The 13639-nt window shown below is 43.4% G+C and overlaps 1 protein-coding gene across 14 annotated transcripts in view; it reads right to left on the bottom strand.

The window, feature by feature from the left end:
• Window positions 1-13639, bottom strand: part of ZMIZ1 (zinc finger MIZ-type containing 1) — a 477780-nt gene that overhangs the window by 200362 nt on the left and 263779 nt on the right. For all 14 annotated transcript variants that reach the window (XM_056799734.1, XM_056799767.1, XM_056799744.1 and 11 more), the window contains one exon: window positions 6260-6370. In XM_056799734.1, the coding sequence (XP_056655712.1) occupies window positions 6260-6319 (60 nt within the window). In that variant the 5' untranslated portion in view covers window positions 6320-6370. The remainder of the gene's footprint in view (window positions 1-6259; window positions 6371-13639) is intronic.

Genomic DNA, 13639 nt, shown 5'->3' with positions numbered 1-13639 from the left:
GAATTGAATCCCCCTCTTCTGCCTCTACATATGTGGTCTTGCTCTCTGAGGACCTCTAGCTGGTGGGGTCTGAGCCAAGCTAGAGGCCATTTCCTGGGGCTCACCTGACCCTTGTCATAACCCCACCCGCTCTTTGGGAAGGGAGAAAGTATTCAGAGGAAATTCTCAGCCTCCAGTCTGGGCTCAAACAATAGAAACAGACCCATCCGGGTGTTTTCTGTTTCATTTTCATAAAGATTTTGTTTCATTTCCCCCCTGTCCCGCGTATGTCCAAAATGAAGCTCTTTAGATGTTGTCAAAGCAGTAAATCTGAGCAAGAGTCACTGATTCCCAGAACTTGGTGCAAGCATGCTGAACCCGTGCCTGCCACCAAGCCTGGCACACCACAGACTGAATAAATGTTGGACGATCGATTAAAATTTAAATGCCCCTGGGCAAAGTATTCTTCCAAAATTTGGCATCTGTGTGTGAATGAGCTTCCCTTGTTTCTTTTTAAACCACTTGTTGGTTCTGTGACGTAGGGCGTAGGGCAAGTCCTTTAACTTCTTGGACTCAGCCTTAGTTTTCTCCTCTGGAAAATGGAGCTAATTATGTCTGGGTTACTTGTCTCACAGGGTGGTTGAGAAATGTAGAGTATGTAAAATGCATCGTGCTATAGAAGTGCCAATTGTTTGTTATTATGTTCTGTCCTTTCTGGCCAGCCAGCAGACTTTTGTGGAAAATGGGCTATAGGCTATGGAGGGCAGCCCCTAAAAAGTGGAGGAAAAGGATATAAATGGGGCTAGGGGGCGGGGACCAGAGAATACCTTTCATGACCCTAAAATTCTTAACCAATGCTATCCTGCGGAGAGTGAACCTCTCCATCTTTTTTTTTTTAAACCCTTACCTTCCATCTTGGAGTCAATACTGTGTATTGGCTCCAAGGCAGGAGAGTGGTAAGGGCTAGGCAATGGGGGTCAAGTGACTTGCCCAGGGTCACACAGCTGGGAAGTGTCTGAGGCCAGATTTGAACCTAGGACCTCCCATCCCTAGGGCTAGCTCTCAATCCACTGAGCTACCCAGCTGCCCCCTAGAGCTAGGTAATGGGGGCTAGTTGACTTGCCCAGGGTCACATAGCTAGAAAGTATCTGAGATCACATTTGAACCCAGAACCTCCCATCTCTAGGCCTGGCTCTCAATCCATTGAGCCACTAGCTGCCCCCCTCTCCATCTTTAAGGAGGAAACTTTGAAGAGGCCTTAGGGATCTGGAGCTCCTGAACCAGAGAATGTTGGGTGAGCCAATCCAAGTCTCCATTTTACAGTTGGGAAAAATGAAGACCAGAAAGAGGAAATTATATATATATAAAATATACATATATATATATCTAATACACAGGGTTGATTCCAAGACAGAAGGGTTTAAAAAATGTTTTTTAAAAGGAAAAGACCCTGATGACGGGAAAAGTGAAAGGAAACGGAAAAGGAGATGCCAAAGATGAGATGGATAACTTTGTGGAAACAATGACCATGAGCTTGGACAGTCTTCAAGAGCAGGAGAGGACAGGAGGACCTGGCCTGCTTTGGTCCATGGGATCAGGAAGAGTCCGACAGGACTGAATGAACCACAACTTCAAAGCCCAAGCCTTTTTCAGAGTAGCCCACTGTCTCCTGGGGCTTAGGTTCTTTTTTAATCAAACGCAAGCATGAAGAAAATCCAATCTTTTCCCTTTTTCTTTTCCAAATGCCCCTTGGCAGGCTATGTGCCTGCTCTGGAGGCTGCTCTAAGAGAAGCAGAGTTGGATTTAGGGGGCCAAAAAGAAGCTTCAGCTCTGGGGATGAAAAGATGGGAAGGGAGTGGCAGAGCCTCCACTAAATCAGAAGAGGAGAGTGACAAGGAAAAATGAATTCTCTCATTGGTGTGGATGGAAGCAGGGCTCCTGGGCCCTAAGCTGACTCTCTGGGGCTGGGAAGGGTAGTGAGGACAGGGAAGAAGGAGGCTGTTTCAGAGGAAGGAAGTCCAGGGAGTCGGAGCCCCCCTCTCCTGCCCAGTAAAGCCAGCCAAGAGCAGCGTCTGGTTGATATACCACAAGGACAGGCGTAATTGGTGTTTCGGGAAGCTGTTCTGGGTTTGGTTCAATCTGTAAAGAGTCTTCTTCAATTTCCTGCTCCTCAGACCCCAGAGCAAGCATCTGAAAATGTCTTTGCTTGATGATAATCAGAGGACACACATCCTTCATTCCCACTAAGAAGCCTCAATTCCACAGGGTATGAACCTTAGCGAGGGCTTTGCATACCAAGTCCCAGGCTAGGCTCAGACTTCCCTCTTTTCTACTTGCTGACTGCCTGCAGGGTCCAGCTCTCCTAGGGAGAAACAGCCAGCTGGACGGACTCGGGGCAAATGGGTGTGTATGGGGGGGTACAGGAAGAAGGAGGGAGAGAGGGAAGATATGGGGGAGGGAAGGTGACAGGGTGGCTGACATGGTGCTGTAGAGAAAACTCCAAATAAAAGAAAACTGAAAGAATACATCTCTCAGGGGGTTCTTCTTATTGCCTTTATATGTCCACCTTAAGGAGCAATTAGGTATCTCAGTGGAAAGAGAGCCAGGCTTGGACATAGGAGTTCCTGGGTTCAAATATGTTCTCAAATACTTCCTAGCTGTGTGACCCTGGGCAAGTCACTTAACTCCAATTGCCTATCCCTTACCACTCTTCAGCCTTGGAACAGATACTTAGTATTGATTTGAAGATGGAAGGCAAAGATTAAAAAAAAAAAAAAGAATATGAACTTATATGTAGGGAAAATAGACACTAAGGGTTTTAAGAAAATAAGTCTAGCTTAAAATTTGCTTTGTTCAAGCTCCTAACCTCCTCTCCATGATTGTGACTTTATCTTTATTCTCTTGTACTACTGTGTACTCAATTTATAATTTAGTCAACCCTAATTTGTTTCTCTGACTTGTAATTTTTTAAGTGTTCACCATCTTGGTTGAGTATATACATTTGGGTTCATAACAGCCTATCTGTCTCAAATAGACTAACAAGTCAAGGGTTCAAAATGTCAAATGCAGGTGATATAGAAGGGGTTCTTAACCTGTTTTGTGTCGTGAACTCTCCCCCTTTCTGGCAGGATGGGGAAGCCCAAGGATCCCTTCTCTGAATTGTTTTTAAATGCACTAAATAAAATACACAAGATTACAAAGGAATTGTACTATTTTGAAACCATTATCAATATGTATACGGTATAAATGCATTTGAATCCATGTATTGAAATAGTTACATACGTAAGTATATAGTCACATATAGATGTGTGCCCATACCTATGCCCCAAGTTAAGAACCCCTGGCACAGAGGGACTATTTTGTGTGTGGGTCCTCCTTGCAGTTTTCCCTGGCTACTGTGATCCATTCTCATCTCTCTTCCTCTGACATTTCCCAGTACTTAGAGTTTGGACCCTATAGTTTGGCATCTGACCGTCTATTGGGGTGTTTTGTAACTGCCTTAATTAGATATGTATATTGACTTTCTCCAAGTAGAGGGGAGGCTTCTTGATGGAAGGGATCTGATCTTCTGATTCTCTTGTATGGCTTTCCCAAATGTTCTGCTCCAGTGCCTCATTTTGTGTGGAAATGACTCCAGGCACCAGAAGGTTGTGCTACCAGAGCATAAACTCTGCCAGGTGGGTCCTGCCCAACTGGAAAGGCTTCTCAGAAGAGCCCAGTATCAGGTAATTGTCCAAGGGTCAACATGTCTAAGTAGAAAGCAGCTCATTACTCAAAGACAGACTGCTACATGATGAGGAGCATGGCAGCAGCTCATGAAACCATCTCCCAAGAGGTGAAACTGGGACAATGACCCTTATCCAGAGGACGGGATCTGCAGCACAGGTCCAAAATGCTAATAGCTGAGACATAGTCATTTGCTGTGGAAGGAACTCAGGAAACAAGCATTTATTAGGCACCTAGGGCATGCCTGGCACTGTGCTAAATGCTTTAGAAATATTATGCCATTTGAGCCTAACAATAACCTAGGAAGTTACACAGGTGCTATTATTATCCTCATTTACAGATGAAGAAACTAAGAGGAACATAGGTTAAGTGATGTGCCCAAGGTCACAAAGCTGGAAAATGTCTAGAGTCAGATCTGAACTGATATCCAGTGCTCTATCCACTGTACCACACAGACTGGGTCAAGTTTATCTTTGAATCCCAGTCCATGCATGCACTTAATTAGTTTTAATTAATAAAAATTTTAATTAAAATTTAATTAAAATGTAATGAATCAAAACCACATTTTTATTTGAATCAAGGAGGAATCAGAATTGCTTTGTGTGACTCTAGAAAGGAAAAGCAGGAGCGATGTGTAAAAGCAAGGTCAATTTCTGTTTAATATAAGAGAAAATTTCTCAGTAATTAGTAAAATGGGCTGTTTCCTCAGGGAGTGGGGTCCCCCCATCATGGGGAAAGTCAAGGAGAGGCTAGATGGCCCCTTGTCTAGCATGGCACAGTGGGCATTCCTGGTTAGGTACTGGGAGTCTGGGGAGTCTTTGATTGCCTCCCTGGGCTGAGATTTTATAGCTATGTACAAAGATAAATTCCGGGCAGGTGTTTTAACAAAACTTTGAATTCCCTCTAGCACCTAGTATAGGAGTCAGCATATAGTAATAACAGAGTATCATTTTTATAGCACTTTAAGGGTTATAAAACTTATTTTACACACACAATCTCATTTAATCCTCAAAAAAAAAAACCTGGTGAGGAAGGTACTATTGGCATTACTACTCCATTTTACAGTTGGGTAAAACGAGGCTCAGAGAGACTAAGCAGTTTGCCCAAAGTTAACAATGCCAGTAGATATCAGAGTTGGGATTCAAACCCAGATTTTCCTGCCTCCAAGTCCTGTCCCACTTTACTATGTCTGATGACTCAGTGGTACAGTGAGGGAGGGAAGATCTCTTTCTGAGACACTTAGGATGGATGGGTGTGTTGTGGGTAAGGGAGAAGAGCCCTCCAGAGTTTCACATCCATTTGATTCTGTATTTAGACAGTATGAGTGGGAGAAACGTGGATGGTTTATCGTATGCTGTTCCCATTCTATGCCATGCCTAAATCCTGCTGGTAGAATGAGAGAAAGCTGGCACTGGGGATGAGAGATCTTCTGTGACCACCACATCCTCTCCTTCATCGTCCAGGATAATGTGCAGCGGGGATAGGCTATCTAAGCATCTTTCCTGCAACAATGCCCTATAATTACCCTGTCTGGGCTGCCTAATAGGGAGTGGTGAGGGCAAGGGAAGGTCTCTGCTAACCTGATAGACAAGATATAACCTTTGAAGTAAAATAAGTTGAGTCACAGGCAAACTCTGAGTAGGCAAAGTTTGACAAAAATAGATATCTAGGGATTTTAGTGGGACCGCAAGCTCCCGACTGAGTCCAAGTTGTGGCTTGGCAGTCAAAAAATGCTAATGCAGAACCAGAGACTGCATTAATACAAGAAGGGAGTACAAACCAGAGGAGGTGACAGTCCGTGTACATACTGCCCTCTATGGGAAAGCAAGCTTTGGGGCGTTATGTTCAATTTCAGGAGAGACACTGACCAGCCAGAGGGTGTGCAGAAGAGGACGGCCAGGAGAGATGGAGGGCTGGGGACTGTGCCATAGGAGTGAGGATTGAAGGAACTATGGGAAATTCAGCCTGGAGAGGAGAAGACCTGGTTGGGAGTGTCTGGGAGGGAAGGTCCTCTAACCTCTTAGGAAGTAGCTGTATGAATCCAGAAGAATGGACTTTAATTTATGTAATTAATAATTTGTTGAACCAAATTCCACTTTCCAGAAGGACGTACTACTAAAGGAAGCCTGTGTTCATGTGATTGGTCAAAGGAATAATACCTGGCAGCCTTGCCCCCATGGCACTAATTGGTATCTTTTAAATATCCAGAGATGGAATGTGGCCACAGACTATGCCAAGACAACCAATCCTTCCCACCAAATAAGGAAAATTTTCTATCATCCCAAGCCTAAACTATGGAACCGGTCCGGTTGGTGCTCTTTCAGGCCAATGGTGAACTGGTGGTTGGTACCTTTTCAGGTCAATGTCTGCCCTTGGTGCTAAACATCCCCAGACAGGAAAAACAGAGTGCTTGAGAGATTCTTTGCACCTCAGAGTCTTAGCTGTTTTATAAAGGCAGATAGCTCTGGGTCTACACCCTCTCTTCTTCTCTGCTGCCACCCACACCCCCCACCTTGGCTTCTTCAATTGCCTGCAGATAGTGAGTGGTAGGTACCTGCTTTATGCACTGCAGCCGGTCATTGGTCTGCTGTATGTGCCGGTCCATAGAATTCATTCTGATTGTCTCCTCTTGCCTTCTACCTGGAAGCCATTCAAGATCCCCAGTCTGTGGAGAGAGAAAGAGAGGAGATTGTCACTCAGGGATCCCTTCCCTTCCCAGATCAGGGAATATCTGGCCCCAGGATGAAAATCCCACAAACCCAGTCCTTGTAACTCCAGTGTAGCGATGACGCTCTCTCAAGTCACTTAGGGGTACCTGGGCAAGTGCAGCAAACTCTAGTTAGTAATTCTATGTAGGCTCTGGCATAGGCTCATTTGAGAAGGAGAAGGGGTTTTATCCTCCCCACCAAACACTTTACTGAGACACACACATACTGGAGCATCTCTGGCCGGGGCCAGAATGTCCCATCTAGGATAGAGGGTAGGACGATTCTTCCTGAGCTATGCTTACATATGTGTGGGCCCAGTGCTGGACGCCAGGGATACAAAGACAAAAATACGATGCTGTTTGCCTTCAAGGAGTTTATAGTCTTTGAAGGAGAAAACCTGGATATGTTTAGCAGAATGACAAATGAATTAAAGGCTTTAGAAGTCAATCGTGGCAGCATTCATTCAGAAAAGGCTTTATGGTTGAATCTTGAAGAAAGAAAAGGAATCAATGAGGTCAAGATGAGAAAAAAGGAGAGGGGGAAAGGGAGAGAGAATCAGAGACAGAAACAGAAACAGAAAGAGGGAGAGAGAGACACAGAGAGAGGAGGAGGAGAGAGAGAATCAGAGACAGAACAGAGAGAGAGATAGAGACAGAATAGAGAGAGACAGAAGGGAGGGAGAGAGGGAAGAGAGAGAGAGGAAGAGGGAGAAGGGGAGAGGGAGAAGGGGAGAGGGAGAGGGAGGGAGGAGAGAGAGAAAATCAGAGACAGAACAGAGACAGAAGGGAGAGAGAAAGAGAGAGAGAGAGAGACAGACAGACAGACAGAGACAGAGGGAGAGAGAAAGGGGGGGGGGGAGAGGGCCCTATTCTATTCTAGGTGAGATATCATGGAACCAAGTAAGTGTCTAGGATTAAGCAGAAAGAAAGTTGGAGATGTACCATGTGGCAAGATGGTGGAGGGTTCTTGAACATTCCCAGTCTTAGGAGTTTAAATGGTAACCTAAAGGAGAATGTAGGAAGCCATTTGTTTCTAGGACTGGGAGTGAAAAGATAAAAGCCCCAGGTTATTAAGGATAATTGGGAAATATTCCGCCAGATGAATAGGGAGGGGTAAAGATGGGAGGCTTGGAGAAGTCAAGTGGGAGGTGATAAGGGCCTGCATTTAATGCCGGTGTCTCCTCTTCTCTCCCCAGCCAGCCTAGAAGGCCCCTGAGATCCAGGCTGCCTGCTTTTTATTTCTTGGGTTTCCTCCCCTATTGCCAAGAAAAAGGCTCCATGCCCAGCAGGGACTCATTACCTAAGGTTGAAAGGAGAGTTTGTGGGATTGAGGAGTGGGAGGCTGTTAGCAGGTACCTTCTTTGGGGTCAGTTTCCAGGCTTCTGGCTGGGGGTGAAAGGGGTGGGGGGTAAGGGCAGCCCCAGAAACCACATTCTCCCCCCAAATCTGCCCTGAGGGAACTCCCCCTTTTCTAATGCAAAGTCAAGTTTCCCTTCTCTCCTCCACTCCCCAGGGGTGTTTATGGCCCTGGGCACCAATTAAAGAGGACTCATTTACATATTCATGAGATTTAGAGGGCTCCACTCTGGTTTTGGGGGGAGGGTAACAGATGTATTGACCTATCAAACAAAGCCTTCCTGTCCTAAAGGTTCCCAAAGCTAAGGGTTAGGAAGCCTACTTCTTCCCTTAAATGCAGGGGACTGGAGAGGGGTTTGGTGGGTGAGGGGCAAAGACAGCCAGGGGGGAACAAATGCCTTAATCCTGGCCCTTCTCTCCCCCAGGCCAGGATTCCCATCTCCCACCTCTCCGGGGGAGAGAGAGATTTCAGTCTAGACAAAAGACCCAATACTTCCTCCATATCACCAGCAGAGGTCACTGTTTACAAACCCAGTGAGGCTTCCCATATTACTCCCATCCAACCTGAAATGGAATCAACAGTCAGATTCTGAGACTGGGAAGAGGGTCTCAGACCCCCCTATCCTGCCGGGATGCTTCAGAAAAAAAGTATGGACGAGCTCTGGCTCAACCACTAAGTATATGCCCATGGCCATTTAACCTCTCTCTGAGACTCATTGATTCCTCCATCCATCAATGTTTATTAATCATGTGTCAAATGAAAGGGTTGGACAAGGTGATTTTTAAGGTCTCTCCTAGCTTTAAATTGTTGATGCTGGAGGTCATTGTCCTCACTCTGTCCTGGGGAACAGTCCAGGGAGAAATTGTTTTAACCATCCTCCCCCTCTTTCCCCCCCCCCCCAGTTCATTGATCAAGCAAATGAGAACCTATTGTATTTAAGATACAAATATTAAATTTCGCTCATCAATTTAACAAATATTAAGAACTGATTATGTACAAGGTGCTATTCTAATTCCCTGTTCTTAAGAAACTTACATTTTACTTAGGGAGATGAGAAAAGTAATAGATATGTGGAATATCATAGAGTAGGGGGTGATGGGGGCAAAAAAGAGGTAGCTATGGATAGAAAGGGTTGAATAGGGAATACATTTCCACATGAGTTGGAACCCCTGTTCTGCTATTTACTAGCTTCATATACCAGAGGATCATAGATTTAGAAATGGAATAGAACACACAAGGACATGTAAATCTTTCTTCCCCCTTCTTATTTCCTTTATTAATTGTCTTCTTGAAAAAGTTTGTCAATTTCATGTAACTGAAATGATCTATTCTATCTTTTAAAATTCATCTAGACCTGGCTACACAGGAAGAAAATTATTCCTGCAGGGATTGCAGGTAATGGGCTGTAGTACCAGGATTTGAACTCAGTTCCTCTTTAAAAAATAAATTTAAAAATTATATCTTTTGCTTTTTACTCCACCTGCATTTCTCAAGATATTTCTTCTTACTCTCTCTCCCAGAGAGCAATTCCTTCAGCAAAACTAATCAACACATCCAAGGAACCTGCCAGTCTTTATAGGGTATCTCACACCTGGTCCTCCAACTTTTCAAAGAAGGGAGGGGATGCTTTCCCATATCTTGTCTTTTGAGGTCAGGCTTATTCATCATAATCTGACAGTAATTTATTTTGCTTAGCCACTTCCCTGCAAAGGACATCTATTTTGTTTTCACTTCTTCATTAATAAGAATGATAAAATCTTGCATTTATGCAATATTTCAAAGACTGCAAAGTATATCATCTCATAATAACTGTGAGGTAGGTGCTATTATTATCCCCATTTTACAGATGAGGAAGTTTAGGCAGATAGAAGTTATAATCAGGATCACTCAGCAATTAAATGCCTGAAGCTGAATTTGAACTCAGGTCTTCCTAACTCTCAGTTCAGGTGGTCTTGACTATCTACTATGACAGCGAAGAGTGCTGCCATAAATATTTTGGTTTTTCAGAAAGAAGTCTTCCTTCCTTCCTTCCTTCCTTCCTTCCTTCCTTCCTTCTCTCTGTCTCCCCCCACCCACCGAACCCCTTGGAGTATATGCCTAGCCAGGGAATCTCTGGGACAAAGGGTATGTATATTTTAATCTCTTTTGCTGAATTCCTAATGCTTCTCCAGAATGGTTGAATTGATTCAAAGTTCTAACAGAAATTCATTAAGTATGCCCATTCTACAAACTCTTCAACATCAACTATTCCCATCTTCTGTCATTTTTGCTAATTCGTGGGCTTGAGGTGCCTCTTCAGAGCTATTTTAATTTGTATCTCTTTTGATTAGTGATTTGGAGGACTCTTTCATGTGGTCATTAATAGTTTGCTACTTTTTTTTTGAGAAATGTTGCTATCTTTTGACCACTAATCTATTGGAGAAAGGCTTTTGGTCTTACATATTTCTGTTAGTTGCTGATATATCCTTGATATCAGACTCTTATCAGAGACAGGTGATACAAAGATTTTTCCCAAGCAGTGGCTTCCCTTCTTATCTTCCTTTATTAATTGTCTTTGCACAAAAGCTTTTCAGTATCATGTAACAACTGAAAGGATCTATTCCATCCTTTTAAATTCATTCAGTCTTGGCTGCTCATTTAACACAGGAAGAAAGTGATCCCTGTAGGACTTGCAAGTGATGGGCTGCAGCACCAGGATTTGAACTCATTCAAGTCCTCTCATTCTAAATCCAATGCACTTTTCATTGCATGACAAAACTTCCTGGGACAAGTCACTTCATTGGTCTTTTTCCTCCTCCATAAAATGAGAAAAAAAAGACTAGACCTTTCAAGATTTCATTTACCTCTAAGTCTATATATCCAATGAAGATGAAACCCAAACAAAATGCTCTTGGAAAACTGGAGGAGGGAGGGAACCTTTGCATCTCCCATTGAGCTTAGAAGCAATAAGACTTTTAGGTACACAAAAGCTACACTAAAAAATAGAATGTGTACAGGAAAGGCTCAAAGCAATTTTAGACCCTTGGAGTATAATATTCTCCCAGCTCTAACTACTTCTAATTTGTGATTGCTTTCTGCCATTCTCCCAGCCTTCTTCCCTCTTAGCCCTTTATAGATTCACCCTAAGGTTTCATCCTTTTGTACTCTTAGTCATATTTTCCAATGCATATATTCCTTGTATGCACCACTGGGCTACAAGTTCCTTAAGGACAGAGACCTTTGTATTCTTCAAGGTCCTTAATACAGTGCAGCCTACAGAGGGGGTGCCAGCTCATATCTATGATTCAGTGACTCCACAGAATATATATATTAATCTTTGTCCATGGTCTCAGCTCAGAAACACCAGGCTTCTTGCTAGGGCAGCTCAGAGAGAGTTAACTATATAGCAGGAAAAATTCAGTTCAGATAGAAGGAAGAACTTCCCAGAAGCAAACATTCAAATGGAACAGGGAGCCAAAACAAGTTTTTTCACCTTTGTAGGTCTTTTAAAATAGGGCTCACAACTCAGGATCTTCTCTGAAAGCAGGAGAAAGGGACAAGTTGACTTCCAGAGAGTTTCTCTAGTGGGAGAAATTGGGAAGCAAGTGGCCTTGGCTGCCAAGAATTACTTTCTGGTGTTGGAGTTAATGGGAGGGTCAGGGTGGAAGGGGGTGGGGCTGGGAGGAGAAACATGACTATTTCAGGTAGAAAATAATGGGCTATTTTAAAAAATCTATAAAGGATAAAATGTCTGGCTGATTAGAAAGGCACTGGCAAAGATAGTGACATTTTTAAACTCGAGAGATTAATGGTGTAAAAACGGGGTGAATAATAGCCATTAACACCAATAATGGATGGTATTGGTAGCAAATGCTTTAAGAATAAAAAGTGGCTTTGAAGAAGGGCTAACAGAAAGAGCTGGGAGGTACTCTGAGCTGAAGTGGTGTCATTCTGTCTCCATCTTCTCTCCTTCTCCTTGCCTGAGAGGAAGGAAGAAAGCCCCTCAGTTCTCTAAAGGGAGAATGAGTAAATTCAGGGGCCAGAAAAGAGAGGGAGAGCTGATGCTAAGAAGTATCTAACTAGAGTGAGGGGGTAGCCTGGGCTTTCTCAATAATTCTGCTTAGCATGCTTTTGCCTCATACCTCTCTCTGTCTCTCTCTGTCTCTCTCTGTCTCTCTGCTTCTCTCTCTCTTTCTCTCTCTCCCACTTTTCCTACCCTCCTCCCCTTTTCTGTCTTAGTAACAATTCTAAGGAAGATGGGCAAGGGCTAGGCAAATGGGGCTAAGTGACTTGCCCAGGGTCACACAGCTAGGAAGTGTCACAGGCCAGATTTGAACCTAAGTTCTCCCAACTCTGAGCTTGGCACTTTATCCATTGAATCACCTAGCTGCCCCTACTTAATTCTCTTTTTATCTGAATACTACCTATCCCTCAAAGCTTAGCAAAAGGTCCATCTTTGACTGTGTTCACCTTGCCCCCTCCAATCTCTTTCTCCTCTGAACACTTAAAAGTCATTATTGCCCACATTACTCATAGGGAAAGTCTAGACCTGTGATTTCATAGGTATAAAGCAGAGGAGTCAACCATATGGACAATGCTTCCAATACTTCTTAGTGTTGCCTGAACCAGATTAAAACCCATTTAGGAAATATTTAATGACTAAATAAAAATACAATAAGACAGATAATGTTAACATGTAGTTTTCTTAGTCAATATGCAACGCACAGGGATCCCTGAATGGTTTCCATTTGAGTTTGACACTGCTGGTATAGGGAACTCTCAGGTAAGAAGAAAAGTCCCCTTACTATATAGGTCAGCACCTTCTCTGTAACTTACAGCCTTAGAATTGTCTAAATCATTGGATTGCCTAGGGTCACATAGCCATTATGAGTCAGAGGAAGGATTTGGGCTCAAGTGGTCCTGCCTGCCTTAGAGGCTGGCTTTCCAGCCATTATTCTACATTTGTTTAGTCTTTACGTGGTCCTATTATTTATAAACTATGTGCTGGATTTTCCTATCTAGGCTATAGACTTCTTGAGGGAGGGACCAAGTCCTCTTCTCTCTCCAAGGAGCTAACAGTGGGGTAGACATTTAACAGGTTCTTCCTAGGTTTATCTTTGTCTGATCAAAGTGGGAGAGGAAGCACGGGGCACTAAGGAAATCATTTGTCTCTTGTGGGTTGATTTTCTCAGAATCACAGAATCTCAGGATTAGAAAGATCAGCGACCAACCAGTCCAACCTGTACCTGAACAAGCATCCTTTCTATAGCATGCCAGGCAAATAACCATCCACTTTTTGCTTAAAAGTCTTGAGTAAGCGAGGAACCTTCTAGACCTGGAGGGAACCTATTTTAAGTTTGGTCAGCATTAACTGTTTTCCTTTCCTTTCCTTTCCTTTCCTTTCCTTTCCTTTCCTTTCCTTTCCTTTCCTTTCCTTTCCTTTCCTTTCCTTTCCTTTCCTTCCTTTCCTTTCCTTTCCTTTCCTTTCCTTTCCTTTCCTTTCCTTTCCTTTCCTTTCCTTTCCTTTCCTTTCCTTTCCTTTCCTTTCCTCTTCTCTTTTCTTTCTCCTTTCTTTTCTTTTCTTTTCTTTAAAATCCTTACCTTCCACGTTAGAATCAATACTGTGAATTGGTTTCATTGCAGAAGAACTGTAAAGTCTAGGCAATAGGGGTTAAGTGACTCACCCAGGGTTACACCTCTAGGAAGTGTCTGAGGACTTCTTGTTTCTAGGTTTGGCTCTCAATCTACAGAGCCACCTGTTTCTGGATAACTTGGTAACTTCCATCTATTGTTCTCAGTCTTGCCTTCTGGAGTCATGCTTAACAGGTCTAATCTTCTTATTTCAAGTTATATCAAAAAGTATATATTAAATGCTTACTGGGGCAGCTAGT

This window comes from Monodelphis domestica, chromosome 1, assembly GCF_027887165.1.
Source record: "Monodelphis domestica isolate mMonDom1 chromosome 1, mMonDom1.pri, whole genome shotgun sequence".
Classification (NCBI taxonomy): Eukaryota; Metazoa; Chordata; class Mammalia; order Didelphimorphia; family Didelphidae; genus Monodelphis; species Monodelphis domestica.
This window is presented reverse-complemented; position numbering and strand designations above follow the sequence as displayed.